This window comes from Platalea leucorodia (assembly GCF_965183815.1).
Source record: "Platalea leucorodia genome assembly, chromosome: 8".
NCBI classification, from domain to species: domain Eukaryota; kingdom Metazoa; phylum Chordata; class Aves; order Pelecaniformes; family Threskiornithidae; genus Platalea; species Platalea leucorodia.
Window position 1 is genome coordinate 27,232,529 of NC_138830.1, and position 25,262 is coordinate 27,257,790.

Genomic DNA, 25,262 nt, shown 5'->3' on the forward strand with positions numbered 1-25,262 from the left:
AAGAACGCGCATTCCTGTTCTAACTGCTACTCCTCCGAGGGCCTGGGAGGTGCAGGTACACATGCCATTGGAAACATCCTCAGCGGAGCTTGGAAGCAGCTTCTCCGTAGCACACGCTTCCTAAGGCACCCTTATGTCTGGAGAAGGATGCCCACCCCCCCAAACCACTTGAAGGGAAGCTCCGCTTTTAGCAGAGAAACAGTGCAGCAGCCACCTCTGCACAGCAGGTACCTTCGTTTTCTCTTCCCTCTGCAGGTCGAAGCAGAAAAGGGGGCAATAGAAGTAAATAAGTGAACTATAGCAAAAAAAAAAGCTAAAACCGGTCACTAGAATTTCCTACATACCTTGGTCCTAAGGAATTTTAATCTAAAATGCTTAAGGTCTTAGCTAGCTAGCCATTACCCTCAAGCATTATTAACCTACTTTGTAACAGCATCAACAGGCAAAACAAAGCCCTTTGTGTAAGATCTGTGTCCATGTTGTAGAAAAACACAAGTATAGCAGCCTAAATTATAAACATCCTAAACCCATTCTGATCCTCCTCAGCAGAGCCTGCAGAGTTTTTATTATGTTAATCTCCCAATAATCCTTCATCATGCTGACTTGTCATTTAGTGATCTGCTTTTCCGCAGTAACCAAGGTCACCTGGACTCCTGGTAGGTGCCTTTTCAAGAAGGACCTTCTGCCACAGCAACAGGCAGAAGAAAAAATATCTTGCCTTTAGAAATGCTTCAGAATGCCAATGTGAATCTTTTCATTTTTGCTACAGTTCTCACTTCCAAGAGCTGGACAGAAGGCTTCTTTTCTTATGAAAACAGGAGGGTGGTCAGTGATGGCTCTTAGTTATGTATGAAATTTGTACATTAAACAGCTGAAGGCTTTGCTTCATTGCTCTGAAGTAGGACCCGGAGCATTATCTTCAACAAGGGTTTTCATGTTTTTAAAGAAATGTGCAACTCGTATTACTGGCTTAAAAACTTAAAAAGGTAGCAGTCAAAGTATCACAGCAGAAAAAGCCTTCTATTTTCAGCAGTGTCTGAAATGCAGATACTAATTTCCTCATTCAGTTATTTATCCAAAACATCCAAGAATACATCAACCTTTCAAGGACAGAGGCACTTGTTCAATGTGGCAAGACGTCCTTCAGTCTCAAGGCAGTATTCCTGAGACGGGGCAAGACCAGGTTGTATCTGTGGGATGTCCAGCTTCAAGCTAAGAGCATTATCCTCTTTCCCTCTCTACACCAAATCCCACACTGCAGCTGACCACAAATCCACAATTCATCAGGAAAACAGCACAGAAAAACACATTTCAGGTTCCCGTCTTCGCTCATTCAGAACGAGATCTCACACACAGACACACAAATAAATGAATCAGAGCATTGTGGGGTTTTAAAAGCAGAACACAGGTTTATTTACAATCAAGTTCTTATGGGCAGCTGAATAAATAAAAACTTTGCCCCATATACTCTAACTCCCCTCTGCAGAAAGTGTCTGAACAAAAGGCTAGGTTAGAGAGATGCCTGTTATAGCGGCTGCCCCCTAATCCAGCCCTCCAAAGAACACACTTCCTTAGTAAAACACTATCAGGAAAGAAGAAAATAAAGTGCAAATAAAAAGGCAATAAAACGCTGGTGGCTTGTCTTGAGGCCCAGATGATGTGGAAAGGTTTGGCTGGATAAAGTTCTGCCAGGTAGCTCACGCCCAGCCACATCATGGGTTTGGATGCTTAAAGAGGGACAGAGCCAAGACACTGCTCCATAGCACAGAGAGGGCTCCAGCGCAAACAGGAATATTGCACGTGTGCTCAAGAAGGGGGCAAGTGGCCTGGAATTGCCAGCACCAAAACAATGGATTTGGGATTTAACCCCACTGCTCCCCTGTGTTCTACTGACAGCCTCCAGGACAGGACGGATGAACAGAAAAAGGGACCAAACATCTATATCCTGGTACCGAAGTCACAGTATGACTACATTCCTTATCACAGCAGCACAACAGAAGTTGAACTTCTCTCTCCTCACACCCAGTAACCAAACTGCCTGTGGAATAAAAAGATTAAAAATCTCCTGTTTTGTGATACCCAAGCTGTTGAAGGGCATATTAACAAAAGGGTGCCCAAGTCCTGAAGAATGGACCATTGCCTTAAGAACAGGTGAAACTGATACAAAAAATTCACATGACAGTGCTGGAGAACCCGTGTCAGGATCGGAGCAGATCTGAATTGAGCTGATAACTCAAAGGCAGAGCTGCCAGAGCTGCGGGAGACCCTCTTTAAAAGCCACTCCAACACTTCAGACCGCCTAGGACCTGTCCATGTTTCAGGATCTTCTCACCCCATGCCTGAACTAGGCCACAAGAACAGAACACAGGAGACAGGACATGTATTAAGTCAGCATACACAGTAACTTCTTTCCAACATTTCCAACTCAGAAGTGCTGTAGATACATTTGTGTGACAGGGTATTTGGCACAGCTGTCTGGTGAGGAATCCCGTTAGTATCTTCAGCTCCACTTGGTGCATAGATACTGCATGTAAAGGCATGACTAAGTAGCATTCTCCATCCAGAACAGCTAATCCCTTGCTGAGTCCGAGTACCACAGTGCAGTTACGGCCGTAAGAAGTCTCACTCAGGCTCCTTCTCCATTGCTTTAGAACTTTCCTCTGAAAAGTGAAGCCCATGCGCTTGTTAATATCCCGACTCAGGATGGATCTGGGCTTGGGTCTCCATTCTGTTCAGCCACAGACCAGCACCACCATACACGGAGGCGCTGGATGCTCTGCCTTTCACCCTCCGTCCAGTCAAAATTCAGACCACAGGACAGCCTTGTTTCCTTTGTCCACACTGACAACATGGGCACCCGCTGGTGACCATGCGACTGCATTGATAGAAGAACTGAAATGGAAGCCAGGTATAAGTTTACAAAAAAGCTGAATTCCACAACAGCACTTAACACTGGAATGAAATATTATAGTACTCTGGCTATCAAAGAAAAAGTACCTTCTCAGCTCTCAAGAGACTTGAGCTTTTAATAAGCCTAAGAGAGATACAGTTTCTTCACAATATATTAAAATGTACTTTATTAGAATCGTATCTCAGTTTAAGAAGTTGAACAATAACAAACCTAACCTTAATTCAATCTAGAGAATACTGCCATGAATCCACAAAAAATCTGCATGTTAAAAATTTTAACACACCAATATAAGTTGCAAAGCTGTACAGTTCTTTCATAGCTCAGCAAGATTCACAACCCAGATCCCCGCTTTAGATTATATGGCCAGCTTCCCCTCACCTGTGATGCTTTGCAAGTGTCCTCTCCAATTTCCCAGTGAGCACATTCCAAATGTAGAGGGCCCCATCAGCTGAACCAGCAGCCACATAGTTACCATCAGGACTATGAGATCAGAGAAGGTGCAGAAGGTAGAGAACAATTTTCAAGTCAGCAATTTATCAGCACACATCATCATTCCACCTGCAACTTCCTAAGCAAGCAACTTGGCATTAAATAGTCTTTTAAGAATTGCGCATTACCAGCCGCTAACACTAAGAGATGAAAGCACTTTGAAATCAGAAAGTTTCCAAGACATTGGATCAACATCTACAGATATACCGTCTTGACCAAGACGTAACCTTGGGCAAATCACAAACTCTGCCCCTGTTTTTCTAGCTGTAAATGGGGTCGATGCAGCCAAGCATCAAGAATCACTCACTTTTGCTGGGGAAAGATTTATCAGATACCTTGCTTATATCTGACCTTACCTGAACACAACTCTCGTCCAGTCAGAACCACATTTGAATCCCTGGGCGCTGAAAAGTTAGAAACAGATAATTGTAAATTCATTTATAAGAAGATGGACTTCCAGGTTCTCACTATAGAGCATGGTAAGGATTTCTACATGGTTTGGAATAAGCTCCAGTATCCCTTTATCGCAATTCACATTTCTCGTACACCCTCCTCTCAATCATATCTGAAGAAATTCTTTACTTTAGGCCAAAGACTTCTAAGCCAAGCTATCTTCTTTAAAGAGGTAAATGAAAAGATCCACCAGAGCAGATCTTTGCTGTTAGACCCTAGAGAACTTTGCTACACATGTAGAAAAAAAAGTTAGAAGACTGCTCTCTCCATGGAGATACTGAAAAACACTCCAACACTGAGGGCAATCTGCAATCCAAAGTTCCGAAATTCATAATGTTCTTGTGGAGAACACACTCACCTGAATGTCTGCTTGACAGCACTAACCCGCAGATCAATGATCTTTAGTAGATCATCACGGGAACAGGTCAAAAGCTCTGTTCGCTCTGAGTTCAGGTCCAGAGCTGTGATTCTTCCAAGCAGCTCCAGTTCTTTTACTATGCTTTCAGTCCTAAAGGCGGGGGGGGGGGGGGGGGGAGGGGGGGAGAAAAAAAAGAAAAAAAAAAGTAAACCAGGGTCCAGAAGCCAGACTGCTGCATCAAAACTTTAACTTGTCCCAATGTGGAAGAAGAGGAGAAAAAGGATTACTGGTTTATTCTCACATTTTGATTCTTTCCCAAGCTAGATCTCACTTTGTGGATAACATTTCCCGCCAGTAGTTAGATACTGTTTTGCTCACAACCCCACTCTCTGAAAAACTAAACAACATCTAGAATGGCAGCTACAGCCCAATGCAAAATATTTACAAGAAAGCAGATTGTCTTTTCAGAAAAGAAACAGCATCCCCCCCAAAAAAATCCCAACCCCAAAACATCAAACAGTATAAAAGTAGTAACAAAAGTCTCTTTCAGTGGCCTTCTGCAACTCTTATAACAACAGTCTCATTAGCTTCCAAGCTCAGAAAGAAGAGTTCGCTAGTTCAGATTATACTCGGACAGCAATCCCATAACCAGTCCTACACTATAAGATCTCTTACAATAGTTTTACCTGATGTCCCAGAAACGAATTTTCTTATCAAAATGTCCACTCATTACACATTGCTCAGTACATACGATGTCATTGCAGCTAGATCCTGCAAACACTGTTTTTATACCTAAAAAGGATAAACCGATGGTGACACACTGGAATTTATACTGTACAAACTGATGAAAACAGAGACAGAAAATAATCACTATACCACACACACACACACAGTGGCCACACAGAGCAGTGTCCGAGGAGGGCCACAGGGCAGACAAACTCTGTCTTAGAATAATCCTGACTTAAGACTTCAACAACCTCTCTGTCCTTCTCAATCTCCTTTGCTGTGGCTAATATCCCTTTAAATGCTCCCATGACAGCTGCTTTACTTCCACTTTTTATTTACACAGCTATAATTTGCAACTGTTAAACAACATGAAACTGTCTCCTTGACCTATGTTTGCAGTCCAGGTATCAAGGTAACCTTGAATCTTGACTCAGTGCAAGCAGGTTTAAGAGCTATCAATAGGAGAAAAGTCAAGGAAATAAGGTGTTTCTCCCAAGAACAGTCCGGATCCTAGCATTTCCTTCATTTGAGATGTTGAAATTTTTGGTACATTTCCAAGAGACATTTCCATCCACCTCAGGGTTAAGAACTCTGAGCTGGCTCCAAGTTTTTAGTGGAAGACTAAAATACCCACCCCCAGACTGGTAAACAAAGAACACTCACAGAACACAGCTGCTATTAATGTAATAGCATTAACAGTACTTCCTGAATACACATGATTTCTTATTCTTATTTCAGGTAACAGGCAGAAAGAATCCAATTACTTGAGTAACAACAGAAGATGGCACAGCTGATAGTTTTACTTTTTTAGACTAGCAAGAAGATGAAATAATCTAGCTGATGTCAGGCTTCCATTTACATTCCGTAGAAGCACAGAACATGGATGAAAGACAAAAGTTAGGTTTCCTTACAAACTTTGCTGCGGAGGTCCCAGAGCTTGAGGGTCCGGTCATGACTTCCCGAAACAATGCGTGCATTGTCCAGCAAGAACTTGGCTGACAGAACTTTACCGCTGTGACCTGTCAGGGTGTGCTGAGGACGAGAGATTTACATGGTAGAATTGCAAGTTCCACTTGCTCCCTTTCCTTGTAGCTTACTAGTTCTGCTATTTAACAACTCAAAGACAGTCTTAAATCATAATTTGCATGTCTACTGCATTGCTTGGAGGGAAAAAAAAAAAAAAAATCTATTGTAGTTAAACAGAGACTAACACTGAGTAGGAGTGCTAAGTACCACAGAGTTCACCCTGAGGCTGGGAGACACAGGTCACCTTTGGCTGCAGTCTCTCTAGCTACTCAGGCAACCTGCAAGCTCTCTTCCTCAACACTCCATACACCTACGTTTCATGGACAGATGGCAACTGCAACACAGCCTTGCAGGAGCGATGAGGAGAAGGGGTTAAAGCATGTTGAAAATGGAAATTGTGCCTCTAGGTTTTTATAACGAGCTTCTCTCAAGGATACAACAGGGTATCTAGTCTCAACTGTTACATCTTCAAGCCTGAAAGCTGAGACAACGAGATTTCGGAGAAAAACTCCCTGCAGCAGTTTCTGTAACTGCAGGGGGAGGCTCTGTGGGACTGAGAAGAACATGAACCACATTCACTTCAAATTGCTGAATATTTACATACTAAATCACAGAACAGGTAATGAATGACTGAAGTAAGACTTGTGAAAAACAAGAGAGAAATCTTTGGTCTATAGTTACATTTTTTTAAATACTCAAAGGACTATCAAATTACACAAAGCAATCTGGGCTTGGGAAATACAAAAGAAAAACCCCTAAGAACGGAAAGGAATGGGAGCAAAGTTTGGGAAAAAAGCAAACCTGATACACAACAAAAACTCTGAAAGAACAAATCATCCCATAAAGACCACTTCTTAAGAAAGGACACAAACAGCAGAAAGGAGGATCTAAACTTTCACTCTGCATCTCTCTTATGCTCTTGCTGCACAGTCATTACGTACAGATATTTGCATTGATATTTGTAGGGAGTTTGTGGCAAAATTTACCATGATTTCAGCTTCATTGCCTTCTGCTCATGTGCAAGCCATGACAAATCCACACCACATACACTCAAAACAAAGAATGCGCTATTTTATCTGGGCAAACAGTGAATGCACTCACCAAAAGCTGGTAGTCACCAAGGACACCAAAAAATTACAGGAAGATACTGTGAAGCCAGGTGGATGTTTGCAGGGATAACTAACTTTTTGTAGTGAGTAATCTATAGTCTGCTAAACTTCGATTCGCTATAATTCACATCCAATAGTAGGTTTTGCAGCCAAACAGAAGCTACAAAAGAACTGATATTCTTCACTTTCCTAAATGAGACCTGACATCTCCACACTGAGAACTACCCAGTGAATTACAATGTAACTGTAGGTTATAACTGACATGCGGAATGTCAGAAGACTCAGAACATCGAAGTAGCATCTCCCTAAAATAAGAAGTTGAAGAAAAGTGTACATAGGAATGACAATTAAAAAAAAACCTCTTGGAAAGCTGAAAAGAAACTTTTCTTTTGGTCAGTCAAAGGTGAATACTTCTTTAATCTAGAGCTAAGTGTTGGATAAGAACATGAGTACAAAGGAATTCGGAAGACAAGAGGAATCTTTCAAAAGACATTAAGAATAAAGTCAAGCACTTTTAGGCTTGCTGCCTTTCACAGCTAGACAAAGGACTCCTTTTCAAGAATGGTGCTCCTGACTTAAAACAAAAAAAATCCCTCTGTCTTCTGCAAACCCTTCTTCAGCAGTCCTCTCCTTGGACTGAGGCTAAAACATTGAAGTGGTTCTCCATAAACCAAAAGCATTTAAATTTCCACAGAGGGGGATGCAAAAGCGTATTGGGTTTATGTAGTAAGGTTTTGCTAGCAGGGGGGCTGTATTGCGAAAATATGCAGTAACTGGAGTTTCCTGCAAGGCTGTGCAGAGACCAATACTGTATTTTAGGTCTTGCCATGAAGACCCTTAAGAGAAATAAAGAGTCTGTTAACAAAAAGAATTATTGGAAGTGTCTGTAAATGCCCAACTTCCAAAATTGCCATGTCCCCATTAGACAAAACTGGAAATACAAGACAGAAACAGCCTGAGCACTGCTTTGCCTTCAAGAGACTCACCCGTAATCGATTGTCATCAACCGTCCAGATTCTGCTGGCAAAGTCATTTGAAGCTGCTAAGAGGTAAGAACCCTGTGAACACAAGATTAATTTAAAACTACTTCTGCAAGTCAATATGCAAATTAAAAGTATTCCAATAAATCATTAAAACCATATTTGTGCTATATTGCCAAGGTAAAAATAAAAAGAATAAAAACCAAAAACACAGTAGCATATACCAGTAAGGAAAGCTAGTGTAACAACTTTCAAAAAGGCTATGGCTTTTTCTTCTCATCAAAACGTGACAGTCATTTGTAGAATCATGACTACAGATTAAAGGAATAACAATAATCAGACCAGAACGGACATTCTCCTTTCCCTTCTGCTGCAGTAAGGAAACGGGTTCTAGTTTATCCTCATCTATTTTTTTTTTCTTCTTTTTTTGACTTTTCACAAGGAAAAAGCCCTGCATCATCCACCCCACGGCTTAGATAGGCCTCAGAGTAGAATTAGCCCAATTCTCACAATTTTCATTACAATTCTAACATTTTAAACTATGATTCCAAAAACTAAGTCTGTCCGAGTAGAGATAAATTGACTTGTTCATGGCTTTAGGCTTAGGGCTCTTCCAAGTCATCCATGATGGAGAATGAACACCACAAGATTCAAGCTTGCCCTCCAGTCTATCTCAAAAGACTTTCCTGAATCCTTAAAACCCATTAGCATCTCACCTCAGGCAGTTCTCACCTCAAATGTGTTCAAGCAGCTTGCGAAAATCAGAACTAGTTTCTCCCAAAGATTAATAGTGCCAGCAAATCTCTAATGAGCTGGTCAGCGTCCAAAGGAAGTACCCTTTCGGGTGTGTATCAATGAAGTTTAGCACATAGAATCACCAAATGGAAGAAATGATGTCAGCTTTGGTCTACTGTCTATGCAGTAAAGCACTGTGTTATGGGAGAGGTCTCAGCAGAAAAGTCAGATCACATGTCCAGTTTTAACAATCCAAGACCCCAAACTCCTTCAAGTAGAGAGACTTTTGGATGCTGATTCCAGTCATGTCTCCGATACTTCAGGTTAACATGAACTGAACACATCACAAGCTGTCAGCAAACACTCTGCCAGCCACACCATTACTGTGCCATGACTGGTGAGAAACTGCTGGGAGAAAAGGTCATGGAACTGCAAGTCGTAGGATAATCAGACCTTTTACTTTTCATCACAGACCTCAGCACAGCACTTATGGAAATAAACTTCACAGAAGTAAAGCCTCAGTGTATTTGCTGCTTTTGTGCTGTTATGCCAGCTTTAGTGGGAAGCTGAAGATTAATTTCTTACTTTAGACAAAGCCTAGTGTATTTTATTGTAATTTTATCATAATAGCCCATAACAGCCAATGTCTGAGCTGCATATCATCTTCTGAATTGTAAAGCAAAGATGTGAATTACGGACTGCAGCATATCAAATAAATATCTTTTGTACAATTTTTAACTACTTGCAGTTACTTTTATAAGTATTTTAACTCATCTCTTAGGTAACTTTTCAAAGTGTTAGAATGGAAATTGATAGCAGAGCACAACATAATTAAATTCATATATTCCCAATCACAAACAGTAGATATTGCACAGATACTCACAGCACTATCAAATTCTATGCTTGTAATCCCAGCATTACTACCAGAGAGGGAACCCTTGGGCTCACACCTATCTGCACAGAGAAAGACAACAAAACTTAAGCAATGGATTAGAACAGAAGCTGACACAAAGTGAACTATAACGTGAGTTTGTTTAGCATCCCGCCATACCCCAAAGCAAAGAAGTTTACCTCCCAAGACTTCCCAAAGCTTAACCCTCCGGTCCATGCCTCCTGTTGCTAGTAACCGGGAGCCAGGGCTGAACTGCACTGCATTCACCTCCCCATCATGTGCATCCTGAGGAGTGGGAGGAACAGAACAGCCACCCAAAATGGAATTAGCACAGACCCAAAAAACCACAGATTAGAAAGCTATAGAACTTAAAGGTTATACAGAACCACAGCTGTAGATCTTTCAGCAGTATATAGGAAACGAAGCCACAGACTGAAACTCTACTATGGTTGATGATGTACAAACAGAGCAAAAAGGCTGATCCTTATCTAAAGAAAAAAACAAAAGCACAAAGAAAAACACTAGCAAGGACTCAACAGTGGTAACAAACTGCCAGAAGCCTTACAATGATTCGTAAGTTTAGGCTTTAGAAGGTAAGGCTTTTAAGTTACACCAGAAAAAAAATTAAGGGAAGGACATGACAGAAAACAGTAACAGGTGATATGCCGTAGAAGGAAACTAACTTTTCATTTCTCCATCTAGAGCCAGCCATGGAACATGATCCAATCAGTTCATGCAACCACAGAACACTCAAGTCGGGCTTGAGTTAGGAAAGTCTGCTAGAAAACAGCATAACAGATTAACTACATTCATTTAGTGTATTGGTGATAATGCTACTTTATATTAGTGATTAAGTAGCACCAGCACAGTTGTGACAGCACCTTCTCTCACAGAGAACTTGGGCTTAAGCTGTGGTTCCTATCTGCAGGTGCAGTGACACCCCTGCTTTCTCACAGCTTAATGTTTTGAAGCTTGAGTTGGCCACTTAATAGTGATTCTTAACTTTTTAAAACCTATGAGAATTTTAAGATTCCTTCTTTTCCCCCCCCCCATTAATTTCACAGCTTTATACTACTTACCCACACAGTACCAGTACCACATTCTTAATTGATTTGCTGCATTCCTTTTAAAGTATTTTCAGTAACTGCTCTTTCAAAATCACTTTTTCTGGAAACGTGTACTTTTCTGGAACTTGTTGCTCAAACTTGGTCTGCCAGCTCATATTTAAGGGTCATCACACTTCAAATCTGATCTTTCTACAAGTGCAGAAGAGCCATTCAGAACAAAACTGATCAAAGGTCTTGCCTAGAAACTGTGCCCGAGAATGATGGCTGAAGTGACTACCTTCTCCACCTTCCCAAGCCTGTTCTACTCATCTCTCTAGAAGTGAGCGCGGTCTGCTCCCTGGATCTGCCAAACCTCTGGCACAGAGTCCTTGCATTCATTCCTGGAATGCTCTGTTGGACCTAGACATGTCCTCACACTCCACCTGGGCTCCAAACACAGGAACTAAATCATAACATAGATCATCTCCAGAAGGAACATATGGATTCCCATGAAACGAGGAGAGACTTTTTCCTTTTAATATTGCAGTGCTAACCACACATCACCTCTATACTGCCACAGTCTGACAGGCTTACTACTGCAGCTGTTCCTACTCCTGCTGCAAGATGGGGAACTGGAATGGGGCAGCATTCTCCGCATTGCCAAGACTAGGGGTCAGCATAGTCTACTGTGGTTTGCCCCTCCATATTGGGAAGACAGGCTGCGCTGCTTTTGGAAGTTCAGATGACATTACAGAAGATCAAGAGAAAGGTGAATAACCTCTCACACAGTTCTTGAAAACCTCACATATATAGCTTTGCAATACCTTTTGTGATGAAATTAGCCAGGATTATACCTGTTGATCAACTGTGCTTGCTGTACACAGCCAGAGGAGAGAGGTTGCAACACATACTGCAGCCACAAACACCTCCTCTGATGCTCCCTATTCAAGCCAGCTCCAGGCCTGTCACTTAAGTTATGACCCTGTTCTAACTTAAGGTAACATTGCTACTCTCTCCACCACATGACTTCCACTAGAGAAGATGGTAACAGGGCAGGCTAGGAGTACACAAGCCTCTGTGCTGCAGTGAGTTGATGTTCCTCTGGATGAAAAAAGTCATTTCACATCCATGAAATATCCACATCCAGCACTGGAGTGCCCGAGAAAGCTCAAGAGGAAAGTTCAAACAAGTAGCTGTGTTACAAGACACTTTACCACAGTATCTATCATTCAGAAGGCAATGACCTTCACAGAAATTTAAGTTTGGCCTTGTGAGGCCAAAACAATGCATAAAGGAGGTCTCAGCTTGAAAACTTTAGATCACACACAATAAATGACACCCCACTACCACGAGCTCCTCTTAATCTGTTCTGTTGGATGATATTCAGTGCCACAACTCCCTTCACTGTGGAGAACTGGAACTGAATTAATCCCAAACTGTCAGCAATCTCTTCCTCAATCATAGCTCTACTATGGCATGACAGAACAGGGACTGCTGGGAGCCAAGAAGGTAATGGAGTGTAATTCCCCTGTGCCCTCAGACCTTTTACTAGTCATCATTGACCTCAGTAAGACAGACATCAAGCACATTGGCTGTGAGAAGCATTTGGGCTAAGAATTAAATGGGATAAACTATACCAACAAATCAAGAATTCCTTCTTGTTTGGCAATGTTAACAGAAAGAGTTTCAGGAGATCAGTTCCCACACAGATAGGATTCACTTCCTCTAACGACAGTAAAAGACATGATAAAACAGAGAATTTGTTCTATACTTACAAAGACACATATGGCAGTAGTGGGCACTCTCACTTCTTTACTGGCACCTGGATGTGGCTCTACATTATCCTGGGGAGCAGGGAATGAGGACAAAGAACGCCTCCTGAGATGAAACAAAGTAGAAATACTTTAAAACAAGAAGTGAACACTGTTTCTCTTGAGTTCATCCAGATCTGAACCTGTCACTCGACTACACTGTACAGTGATTAAAAAAAATGGGGGAAGGAGTTTAACTTTCTTTTATCCCATCTTTCAAAAATTACATTTGTCACATAACACTACATCCACTTGAGGCTTTAGATATTTCACAGTATGCCAGATAAGTTATCTGAACTGATTACTGACCTCATTTTGGAGCAGTCTTTTTTTTTTTTTTTAGTAGGAAAGAGAAACATGGGAATGACTGCAGCTGAGTTCAGCTGGAAAGACTGCAACTCCATCATTATGTCTAGGGTGACTCAACACCATTGCAGCACTACATCCCAGGCAGCAAAATGCTCCATTCAAAAAGCTCAGGCTGCACCATTTCAGCAAAGACCATCCACCTAATGCAGAGCGTGACTTTGAAGGACTGGCTCCACTCTGGATACTAAGTACAGAACCCAACGACTTATTTTAAATAACCCTACTAAAGGAGCAAAGTGCAGTGGAAAGTAAGAGCAAACCCCGTGTACTCTCTCCACAAAGAGGGGCTCACTGCCTCTCTAACTGTAGCCAGCTTCTAGCCAGTGTTATCAACATTTGAAATCTAATCAGGATAATGCAGCTGGGTTCCGTGTTACTTCAATGGAATACATTCACATGCTGGACTAAGAGCGGATAATGTTTTCACCTGGCAGCATCAGAAGATTGATGTCCCAAAAGGGGAGACTCAGACAGACTGGAGGGAAAGGTCAGAGGTCAGCACACGGCAAGATGGAAGAAACAGGAAGTTGAGGAGAACAAAAAAGAAGAAAAAAGAAAGGCAGAAGCTAGAAGAAAGGCTGAAATTATTTGTTTGTATTCCCTGCATCACCAAGATTTTGGTGTACATTGAAACCAATATACAAAAAAAAGAGGTGAAAGTGTTCTAACCTACCCAAAGATATTAGTGATAGAGTCCAGAAGGCCTCCAGCTGGCTGGGAGAGTCGCTTACTGAAGGAGGGGAGGACAGGTTTAAACCTTGTGAATAGGTTCTCCACATAAAGATCAATACAAACACATTTCATAGCAACAAGTCTCTGGAAAGACTCCCTCCCCTGCAGACCCAGTCCGAAGACAGAAAACACCAAAGGCAGGCATCAGTTCAGAAGTCACCAGTAACTACAACTCAGAACATAATTTGTGAGTGAAGTTTCTTCAATTTCCCTCAACCTCCACCCTGTGAATTACTGGTTTTAGATATAACAGTCTGCCAAGTCTGAAGTTTCAACCAAATTAATCCATGTTCTCATGTAACTACCTCTTACTTTCCACTCACTGCTATTTTAGAGGAAGAAAAAGATGCATTCAATCTAGGTAAAGACATTTTAAGCATTTCAGCTAAATCAAAAAAGCAGCTATTTGTTAAGTCACATTGATATCTTGTATAGTAACAGAGATATAATACAACAGGCACCGAAATACCCATTTTATTGTCTATTTTGCTTTTAAACCTTTAAGATTAGACACAGAATTTTCAGACACTAGTTTAATCTATTTAAAACCGCAAAGGAAAAACAGAGGATATCTAGAGCATGGTAACACAGCACATTGAGTTTCATACTGCTCTGGTGGAAATACTGAACTGTGTTCCAGCTAAAGGCAAGTAAAAGCTGTAAGTAACATTCCCAACATTGCTTCAACTCTTAGATCCCTTGCTCTTCCTCAATGACATGAAACAAAAATCTCTCGGTCTACAAACCTGGATGTTCGGCTGACAGCTCGTACTGGAGATGTCTCCTCAGCTGTGTCAGAGGTTTCATCTGCAAGCACTTCAATATCATCATCCCTGCTGAAGTGAGAGAAAAAACCTCATTTTCAATCAGCCAGAGCTTCCTATGGAAACCACCCACTGATGTACATGAACTGAATGGACAACACTGTTCCAGGGTCTGTCGGTGTCTGCGCCCAACCAGCATTTAGGTTTACTTAGCTGTATAGTAACACATAGGTAGATCCAGACAACACAAACACGCATCTAGCTGTCACTGCCAGAGATCGTACATTCAACATACAATGTCTGAAAACAAGTACCTGCAGGACCTAAATTTCAGTTTTTTCTTTCCAGCTGCCAGTTACACTCTCCAAGGACAACAGGGCTGGATTCCCCCCCGCCCCATATTTATGTTGACAGGCATCCTTTCCAGGTTCTCTTTACTACAGCCATTATATTTCAGCTCACAGCATTATAAGGATCTGTCACATCTGAGCAAGACTTTGCTACAGAGTGAACTGTATTTGCTGGAACAGTTACAGAACAGCAAAAACATGTGTTATTGCAACCCCAAATATAGGTGATATCCTATTTTCACAGCACCTTTTTTGCTGTTCCAAAACAAGGAAGTATTAAAGAAAGCAAGAGAGTTTGAATTTTCCTTCTTCATCCACACCAAAGACATCTGGATACTTTATATACTGTTGTACCTCAGGTGCTGCTCCATTAAGTACAATGGATGTTTTGGTACACTTCATTAAAGTGTTGGTGTGCAATTGAACAGAAGTGTGAGGTTCCAATACATATATACCATAAATTAATCCAGCTAAACTACTCAGCTAATGCTAAGAGGTTTTTCCCCATTAGTCATCATGGGCTCTGAGAGTCTAGTATTTTTTCCTTCAATGATGATTTTTCCTCCACTGCCGCTTTTGCAGGACAAACTATTTTTAAACACACTCTATCAACCTGATGCCATTTGACTGAACAGAAAGTTTTAATTCAGCATTTAAGTAGGAATAAACCAATTCCTGCCATCAGATAACACTCAGCTGCGAGAGAACTGAAGAGGATGGGACCATTTTTAATCTCTCATTTCAGAATATAGCTGCACTTTAAGTTCTAAGATTTTGGAGGACAGTATATATGGAAAAGGCTATGGAAAATATATACTCCGATTGAAAGTGTCAGGCTGATATTTCAACAAAACACTACCAAGTTCTGCTGACATTTCTTTTTTAAAATCTAAAGTTTGAGCTATTAAAATTGTATGTAGCAAAAAAAACTTTCCATGTTAACGTAACATATTTTTTTGAAGTGAATATAAACACCAGGGCAGACTCCTTGAAATGCTGCAATTTTCCGCTTCAGTAAGCGGCACACTTATACAATACAAACCCTCTAAAATTACAAAATCAAAAAGAAGGAATCAAAAACATCTGTGAAGCAGTTTGAATTATTTACAGAAGGAATTATTTTCTAGATTTTTTTTTTAAATAGGCTCCTTTTTAACTTATCAGTGTCTCATATCAAATTAGTTATGAAACACCGAGACCATCATCCCCACCACAACAGGAAGTAAAATATGCAAGCTGTTGTGTTACAACTGCCTCTGAGCTCGGCTCTAAGATAGGAAGGTCTCATTTTGGTTAATGGAGAGGAAGAAGCTTAACAGGGAAAGCGGCCACAGACATTACATGTGTGTTTCCCCTCTCAGTGCAGCATTATTTATTGATGAGTTTAATATTCTAATATATGCTGTGTGCGTTTACATCAAATAACGTGGACAAAAGGGATATCACTATTCTTACGAGCTGGGAAGACTGTCCTCTGGCTTGGACTGTCCACTGGTCTGTGACACAGAGGTCAGCAGTAATCTTGTCATGGAGAGTCACACCTCAATAAGCTAAGGGAATGGAAGCATTTAAACATTTCTTAAAAAAAAATGCAAAGCAAATTGTGCTAACTATTTGTATTGTTAATTGCAGCTTCGATTTTCCTTCCAAATGCTATAAGCTCTCCCATACGCCCCTTATACATGCTCTTCCTACCTACCCCAGACTTTTGCATGGGCCCTCTTCCAGAGCAGACACATTGCTCCTGTCATGTGCAAGGACATGCAGCACAGAGACCTAACGTGATTACATGATGCTAATACAAAGGTAACAGATATCAAGAAAAACCCTGCACACTGCTCTGGCAATGTGCTCAGAGGACTGTCTCAGCTGTTTCCAGTAACAAGGCAGCAGGTGTAGTTTTTCTGGATGTGGCTAATCCAAGTGTCAATAACCGTATCAACCTGGTGCAAAGCACCTATACCATCAAAACTGCGTACTTCAGCCAGCTGATTACACACCACCCAGGAGTAAACACAGCAGTGAATATCCACGTGCTGCTGCTGAAAAGAACAAGAGACTAGAGATATTTATCTCTAGCTTCCCAGGAAAAGTAACTCCACATCCATCTATTTTTTCCCTACAGAATAAATCTCCCCCAGTATGGAAGTGATCAATACACCTTCACCCACCTTAACTCACTCAGTACCTGCTCCTACGGGAAACCCTTGATCCTATTTGTAGTCTAACACTTAAAAATGTAAGCATCTCAGGAGTATACTGCTCCATGATTAAAGAACTATTTTGAAGACCAAAGGCATCACATAACAAGTGTGACTTATGCTGAGATAAGAATATATATTCACCATATGAACCATTCTTAGGACTTACCATCCAAGCATCTATTTTTAGTCATAACAGAGCTCCTTCTTCTGGAAGTTCAAGGAGGGAGAGTTACTGTACATTTTTGACTTTGCACCAAAGTTGAAACACTCCTCTACATCACCAAATTTAGAAATAACAAAGATACCATTTATCACGCATCTGCATAAAACTGAAGCATGAAGTGATGAAGGAGACTCTGTAAATCAAGACTGCTTACGGTTCAACAGGCAGGGGTTCTTTGGCAGCTTCTGCTAGCTCCTTCTGCAGCCTGGCTTGTCGTCTCCTAAAAAAAAGGAAAAGTTATTTAAAACAAAACAAAACAAAAACCCTTCCTTAATCCCATTCCAAAGCTTACACTGCACAGTTTTGATAGGCTTCATAAGATAAAAAAAAAAAATCAGACCACTGCCCTAATTTTATCCTACTTTTCAAGACACTCAGTGCAGGAGACGCAGTTTTTTACTGTGAATAGCGAAGGACAAGATCGATTGAGTGAGGTAATAAGGTGAAGTGTACCTACGGCCCTTCATTACCCATATGAATGCGGATTTGCTTGGAGTGCAAGAACTTGCAAAAAATAATGATTATGTTAGTAAGATAATACAAAACTGCCAAGTACTATGAGACTTGTCTTATAGCTCTTAGTCTCCAAGTATTGTTAGTTGGCAAGTAAGCTGAAGCAATTCAGAAGAAAAATTATTATTTTGCAAGGAAAAAAAGTACAAACTTATTTCTGCAAGTTCAGTCTCATGGCAGCTTCTCCTGTTAGCAGAATGCAAAATACACTTAAATTGGTTAAGTCAAAAAAAGGATAAAACTAGGAGTAGCATCAAGATGCAATATGAACAAGAGAAGTCCAAATCTAATACCAGGGAAAAAAAACCACAAACCCAAACAGTTTCTATCTGATTTATGATCTTTAGGCAGTAGTTAAATGTTGCTCAAGAAACAAAAGAACATGTTTTATTCATTTAAAACACAGGAATGTTTTCACAAAGCATCCGTCTGTGTTGGCCAAAAGAAGGAACACGAAGTTCTGGACTCTCATTGTGTTGTGCAAGAATACAGACATCAAAACTAAATCTGGTTTTATCCTATGCACTCGTAAGTATTCAAAAATATACTGGGAAGTAGTTTATCAAATAGAGGTGATCAATCTCACCTCGAATCCTTTTCATTTTCTGCATTCAAACGATTGGCTTCTTGTGCTTTCTCTGCCATCCAACGTGAGACCAGCTCCTGGTTGTCTTCAGTAGTTTTCCTCAGTTTCTCCTCCAAGGCATTGAAGGTGATCTGGAGAGCATCATATTCATCTTTCAATGTCTGATTAGCTCGCTCAAGATCTTGCAGTTTGCTACGCAATTCCTGGCACTCTGTTTCCAGTTCAGAGATCTTTTGCAAATACTCTGCAATCCTGGAACGCAACAAAACATACAAAACAATGAGGAGGATCTCCTTTGGGACCTATACCATCCATGATTGTGCTATTTGTACAATGTCTAACAAAGGAATTTTTAGCCCACAGCTAGGGCTCCTAGAGAATATTATAACACCAATAAATAACTCAACCACAAGTCTGGGTCTCATACCAACCACACAGACAAAACAGTTCCTACTCACTTTGCTTCATTCATCTGCATCTCTTTGTCCTTTTGCTGCATTTGGTTATTCAGATCAATTACAGACTGGGCCAACTAGGAAAAGGAAAAAATTATGTTACAAAATGCAAGGATGCCAGCTGGATAACACACACTGAGCAGCAACCAGCGAGAGTACAGACCAATCTAACATCACAAGCAGGAAGCATACCTTTCAGGTCTTCTTTTACAGCTTTCTATACAGACCTATTTACTGCCCCTATCACACAGGTCACTAAATCAGGGAATCTACTTTCAAATATGAGTGGTCAAAAATTTATTGTCCTTTGAGATCTCATTTCCTTCCCTCAAGAAGTTTCTTTAATAAAATCACATCAAACACAATGCATATTAGGAAGAAATTTATTTTTTAAACTCGTGGAAAAATCAATACAGAAACTAAGAAGTGCCAAGTAAGTATACCAACACATGAGTATTAACAACCAAGCAACAAATCTTCCTGTTATGGCCAGGACAGCCATTACAGGAGACATGTAGCTAACATATTGTAAACACAGGTTTCACGAAGAGTTTCCCAGAAAGAAAACTGCTGGTGAGTCTCTGCTGTGCACAGGAAATAGAGGGGCAGAGGCCAACACTAATGAGCTGCTGCTGCCAGCGCGCAACTACCCAGTCAGTGAGCAGCAGCAAGACCCATAGCGCATGCAGAGCCTTGTCTGCCCAGAGAGAAGGAAGACTGAGTTTTGAGAGGAGTGCCTGCCTGGGTAGATGGCTTAGGGTACCAGATTGGAGGGAAAGAAGGAATTTTCACAGTTTTGACCAGTCAGTGCACACCACCTGCAGAAAGCTGTCTCCTCTTTGAAAAGCTCAGAATTACTGACACTGGAGCTTCTCCGCAACTCCAGTGAGCTGTGATCAAAGGAGCATGATAACATTTTCCAGGTCACTCCCACCTTCTCCCTATAAAGCCTGCAGTACTATTCAGGTACTAGCTCCTGGACTCATGCAATCCACTGCTGCGGTTTTTAAAAAACCCAATTCTGCTGATGAAGCCTCCACATCTTCCCATAAAAACAGAACAAAACAAAAAAAGAGGAGAGCGCAACTTTTCCTCTCCTCCAGGCCCAAGTCTCATAGCTTACGGGACTCCTGGGCTCCCTGCTGCATCTACATGGCAGAACCAGTAATCCCTTTTCAGTCTAACACCATGGCGTGTTCAACCTTTGCTTGTGCTTGTTTATTTAGCCCACTCTTTTATAGCAGTGGTCCTGCAAAGTGGGAGAGACAAACAAAACCACACACAGCCACTTATTCTCTCACTCATTCAAAGTCTTTTCAATGTAGAACTAGTAGTCATGTGCAGCTCTGTAAACTGGATCAGTTCCTTCCTCCTCTAATAAATACAGTTAAAAACCTATTCATGAAACACAAACTTAAGAACTGCTTAAAAATCATGCTATGCTGACAATGTAAGCTCTTCTCTCCTGGCTATCAGTTTTAAAAACCAATCATCTCTGGTTTATTTTAATCATCAACATGGAGAGCTTAAAAAGGCTGTACATGAAACGAGGAAAAAATGATGATGAATAAGCTTGGTAAAATTTAAGGTCGTGTTCACAAAGGGCCACGTACGGACCATACAGAACATGAGAGGAGTTTCTAACCTCGCCACGTTTCTTATGCAGCTCTGTCAGCTCCTCTTGATGCTTTATCTTCAGCTGTGCCAGTTCCTGCAACTGAGCATCATTCCATGTGCCATCATGCCCTGGACTGGAGTTTGAGAGAGAGGAAGAAGAGATGTCACAAACTAGAATCCAATTGCTCCTGTGCCTTTGACCAGTTTGTCTCAGGACAAGCTCCCTTGGATATTCTACATCAGAGATACAGGTCGTTCATAACAAACTAAACCACAGCTAGCTCCCCCACAACACACTTCTCACCAACCAAAATGCCATTATATAGTACAGGAAAATTAAATTTACTGAGGACTCAATTCAGCTTTTTGTAAATTTCTAAAATAAAATTCAAATGCAAATGAAAGATAACTAGCCTTTGCTTAAATTTGCATGAAGACAATTGAGTCTTAAAAGTACACTCTCCAAATTCGGCAAGAATTACAAATATTTTACCACCTCAAATTTGTTTTGGACGGAGCTGGTGGACCTTGAAGATGCTAGACATCTGGAGACAGCATAATACAGGGCACAGAACCAAAAGCCAGGGAGACAAGGGTATATTCCCAGGTGTTACAAGTTGCTTCTTCATCATCACAACTATGTTCTAGTCTTATTGCCTAAAGGTTTTGGGGTGTTTTTTAATTGTGTGTTACAACATAGTGGTACTGTGACATAATCTGGAATTTCTACACACCAGAAGAACACACATATCACCCCCCCAAATAACTATGATCGTAACATTTATCACTAATGTCTTTGAAAGCAGAGAGTTCATCACTATTACACCAGACAAACAGAACAAGCATCTGTTTCTGCAGTCATTCTGTGTTATAACAGTCCAATGGAAAACAGACAATGCATTCAGAAGCTGAAAGGTCTCACAGTGATATCAGTAACTTAATGCTCTTTTCAAAAACACACACACACGCACGCACCAACCAAACAACACCTCACTGAACTAACACTGAACTAGAAGACACTGCATTTCCAAAAAACTGTGTCCAAACAGATAGGAAGCCAAGGCCCGTGGTAATATCCCACATGCCCTATAACTCTAGCCATGTATACCTCTAAAGCCAGAACTAGATACTCCTCCTTGGCCTTACAGTAAGTTAAAGCATTTTTCCTCAGCTATCTAGGATTAGGGAATTCATTCCATTTCAAAAAACTGTCATATACCGAGTACAGTATCAGAGTTCAGCTTAGTATTTACTTTGAAGATGCTGTTTCTGTGCATTTCTTCTCATCCTCATCTCTTAGAGTACGTGTTCAACCAGAATCAGATTCCCATCAACTAAAGATGGTTCAAGACAACTGCAGTCATCAGAAAGCTTTTGAGAACTTTCACACAGTTGTTAACTCCAGCCTGCTGGACAAATGTTGACATTTTGCTTGCAATTCCTGTAAAATCAGGATTCCTTCTTTCCTTACTAGTACTAGTACACAATAGCCTTAACTATATTTATTTGTTTTGTATCCCAATTAGGCACGCACATACGGTTTTGCATTATATAGCAAAAAGAGCTTCAAAGAGGAAGCAATTCCTACAGGAGTAGGAAATTCTGAGCTGCTGCTCTGCCTTTTCTTCAGTTACACCAAGAGTAGAACCCAACAGAGGAAGTTTCCTGAAAAAATCCTGCTAAAAGCAGGCAGAAGACATGTTCTTTTTAGCATACAGTGCTTATTTAGGACTGACACTTCACAATCATGATTTTCTCCATTCTCCCCTTCTACATGATAACACAGATTGAAAGAAACTAAGACATTGGTTTCTCCCTGCAATGCTTATAAGATCGGACAATTTGAAGAGTCAGATCACAACCATTAGGAACTAACACCAAGCAAACATTATAAGCGTTACAAGGCAAAGAGATCAGAAGCAGAAGCTCAGTCTGGTCCACCTCCATACCTTGAGTTTGTGATAAATTAATTTCTGTCCAAAACGTGGTCACATCTTTCTGCACTGTATACTGTAAACATATTGTAACTTTAATCACATGTTTAGAGTCAGTTATAATTTATTTTTAGTTCAACAGATTTCCCAGTTTGTTTTATTCCAAGTTACTGTAGTAACCTAGAAGTTGTTTAGGTAATGCATCAAACAATGGTTTAGGTTACAGTGTGCATGACAGACAGCTGACTGACAGAAAAGGAATTTTAAATACCTGATCTCATGTCTGCTCTGCATGTCATATTTTTCTGCTTGAAGCTTATCAGCCAGCACTGCATGAAGGTCAGACTTCTCTAGTAGCTTGTTATCTGAAAGGGCAAAAAGTACAATTAAGAAGATAACCAAAAAGCAAAACCAGAATCTCACCCTCTTCTTCTACCAGCTAAGATCTAGTACCTTCAATTATTCTGACACAACCAAACGTTATGTAAGCCTCCAACACATTAGCACGCACTCCTCTTTGATGTCAGCAGGCTAAGGCAGTATTCAGCTACAACTCTAAGAATTCCTCCTTAATCCAGATGCTGTGTGGGACTGGTCTGATGAAAGTTTAATAGAGAGGCTGCTCAGGTGTATTGCTATCTGCTAAAACAGAAGTAGTTCAAAGTTCAAACTCTTTACAGCCCCTCAACTGATAGCAAGAAGGAAAAGAGACCTGCCAGAGAACTGGTGACATCCAGCACTGCACCCAGCCCTGCCGAGGTTTGTTTGCTTTTCCCCCCATAACATACAGCACCGTGGTGTGTGAGCCAGCAGCTTTAGGTGACCCCCCACTTCCATTCGCTCCTGTCACAGTTGAGGCAGCAGAGGGATGGGAAAGTCAGCGCTGGACAGAAAGTGCTGGCCCCGAATAGCTCCAAATTTTACAAAGGATCGTGAACGTGGTCAATAGTACCATTGTTCTCAATTCCACAAACATCTGAGCGGGAATTGTGCAGACAATTTAGACATTCAATCACTGTCCACAGCACAAACTCGGTTTGGCCTGTGAGGAAACTGAGAGAAGCAACTATTTGTTTTCCTCAGTAATGTACAAACTCCAACTTCTCTCAGTTCTAACAAACATCTCCCAACCAGTCTTCTGAAAACGACACACGCGAGGCCTCGGGGGCCCTTTACCGCCGCGTTTTTCCCACTTTCCGAGGAGGAGGGGGGAAGAAAGGCGCCCCTCGGCCTCGACCCCGCCGGGGGAGCCGTGCCGCCGCGCCCCACTTACACTGCCCGATGATCTCCTCGAAGGCCTGCCGCTGCAGCCGGTCCCGCCGCCGCAGCTCCGCCGCGATGTGCCGCTTCCAGGGGGGGAAACCGGCGGCGCGCAGCCCCGACGCCATCTCCGCGGCGCGGCGGGAAGGGGCAGCGGGGGCGAGCGCCGCCCGGCCCGCGGCCCGCGGCGGGCGGCCAAGGGGAGGCGGGCAGGAGCGCCGGGAGGCAGCGGGAGGCCGGTGCCCGGCCCGCGGCGGGGCGAGCGCGGCGGCGAGGAGCGCCCTCTCAGAGCCGGGGCTCGGCCGGCGCGGCCCGCAGCCGCCGCCCCACGCCCGCCATGGCGCTGCGGCCGCGCTCTGTCAGGGGCCCTCGCCCCTCCGCGGCGCACCGCAATGGCGACAGCGGTTGCCCCACCACTGCCTGGCGCCGCCCTCCCGCCCGCCTCCGGCGTCGCTACCCCCACCGCTCTTGCTCCTGCACCGGGCAGCACCACGGCGAGGTCGCAGTGCAAGCGCGGGGTCGGCTTCCATCGCCAGGCGGGCTGGCAGGCGAGAGGCCACCCTTCTGAGGAGAGGGGGGCCTCGCGCCGCGCCATTTTGTGCCCCCTCCCGGAAGCCGCCATCTTGAGAGCGGCGAGCCCCGCCATCCAGAACGTACCGCCATCTTGAGAGGGCTCTGCCCCCCCCGTCAGAGGCGCATGCGTCTGTCCGCTGTCGCCCCTCAGGCGGCGGCGGTTGCTGTCGGGAGCGGCCGCCGCGCCGCGGGGTGTCGCTGGCCCCGGGCTGTCCCGGCGGGAGGGCGCGGCACCCGCCGTGCCGGGCCGAATAAGTACCGACAGCTGCGGTTAGTGAGGGGGGCACCGGCGTTCGGTTGGCGCCGGCCTGCTCCCGCCCTTCCCGGTAGCGCCCCCGCGGCCGGGGCTGCTCCCATCGCGGAGGAGGCTGCGTGTGGCTTTGGGCAGGGGCCAGGAGTGGGTTGTTGTAGGCATTAAACACTCGGTCCGTCTGAGCTGAACCAAAAGGAGGTGAATGCCCAGCGCCCCGAAAGCGCAGCCCTAACTGAGGTCACCCGTCAGGAGAACATCCTGCCTTGCTCTTGGAAGCCTGCATGGCTTCCCTTCCTCCCCTGTGCGGCTGACGGGGTGAAGCTGGGAATTCAAGTCGACTCAAAGAAGCTGATACGACTAATACCGCTTATCTTTTTCCAACGATCGGAGTGTGGAGAGTGCCACAGGTTCACTAGGATCTCCTGGTATTTCTAATTTTTAAGAGGGGATGAAAGGACACTGTTTCAGAAAGCATGACTCATACATAAATAGCTTCCCTAAAAGAATAACAAAAGCTTTTGCTATTCTGTCACCTAGCAGAGCCAAGCAGTACGTGACCCTTTGATGGGGCTTTGTTGAACTTAATGACTGGTGCACGTGTGGCACTGAGGGCACGTGCTGGCTTACCAGCCATGAGTCTAAAGTTCATGCCTTTGCCTTTTATTTCAGAAGTAAGATTATGACTGTCAATGAACATTAAATAGTGACTAAAAGTTATACTGCTAGCAGAAGGGTGATGTACCACATCGCCCAAAAGAGACCTGCAATACTATTTCGTGGGTGTTTTTTGTAGTCTTTTCCCCAAATCACCACAAGACGACCTCCAGTTCCAGCAGGGCATACAGAGCATCAGTTATGAAGCTTTACTGAGTTATGCAGCTGTTTGAGGAGGG

The 25,262-nt window shown here is 42.7% G+C and overlaps 1 protein-coding gene across 7 annotated transcripts; it reads right to left on the reverse strand.

The window, feature by feature from the left end:
* Positions 1 to 587: 587 nt before the first annotated feature.
* On the reverse strand, positions 588 to 24,223 carry ATG16L1 (autophagy related 16 like 1). Of its 7 annotated transcripts, XM_082319098.1 has the most exons (19): positions 23,557 to 23,584; positions 22,737 to 23,336; positions 22,555 to 22,648; positions 20,378 to 20,483; positions 18,736 to 18,809; positions 18,278 to 18,529; positions 17,333 to 17,398; positions 14,384 to 14,473; positions 13,579 to 13,635; positions 12,501 to 12,603; positions 9,859 to 9,964; positions 9,671 to 9,741; positions 8,059 to 8,130; positions 5,849 to 5,969; positions 4,898 to 5,003; positions 4,212 to 4,361; positions 3,757 to 3,804; positions 3,290 to 3,391; positions 588 to 2,892 (listed from the first exon to the last, which is right to left on the reverse strand). In XM_082319098.1, the coding sequence occupies exons 3-19, from the start codon at positions 22,575 to 22,577 to the stop codon at positions 2,799 to 2,801; spliced, it is 1,641 nt and encodes a 546-aa protein (XP_082175224.1). In that variant the 5' UTR covers positions 22,578 to 22,648; positions 22,737 to 23,336; positions 23,557 to 23,584; the 3' UTR covers positions 588 to 2,798. The 7 variants fall into 7 exon arrangements, with proteins under 7 accessions (XP_082175224.1, XP_082175225.1, XP_082175223.1 ...); XM_082319094.1 differs by lacking the exon at positions 22,737 to 23,336 and having other exon boundaries at positions 592 to 2,892; positions 14,384 to 14,470; positions 23,557 to 24,223; XM_082319093.1 differs by lacking the exon at positions 22,737 to 23,336 and having other exon boundaries at positions 593 to 2,892; positions 23,557 to 24,223.
* Between the last annotated feature and the right edge of the window lie 1,039 nt (positions 24,224 to 25,262).

Excerpts from the sequence above, each read along its gene's own strand:
- ATG16L1 (XM_082319093.1), bottom strand. The coding sequence starts at position 23,671 with ATGGCGTCGGGGCTGCGCGCCGCCGGTTTCCCCCCCTGGAAGCGGCAC. Across the intron at positions 9,742-9,858 it reads GCTTTGGGAAGTCTTGGGAG|ATAGGTGTGAGCCCAAGGGT; the intron begins GTAAACTTCTTT and ends TTCTCTGTGCAG. Across the intron at positions 3,392-3,756 it reads TGGACGAGAGTTGTGTTCAG|TCCTGATGGTAACTATGTGG; the intron begins GTAAGGTCAGAT and ends CTGATCTCATAG.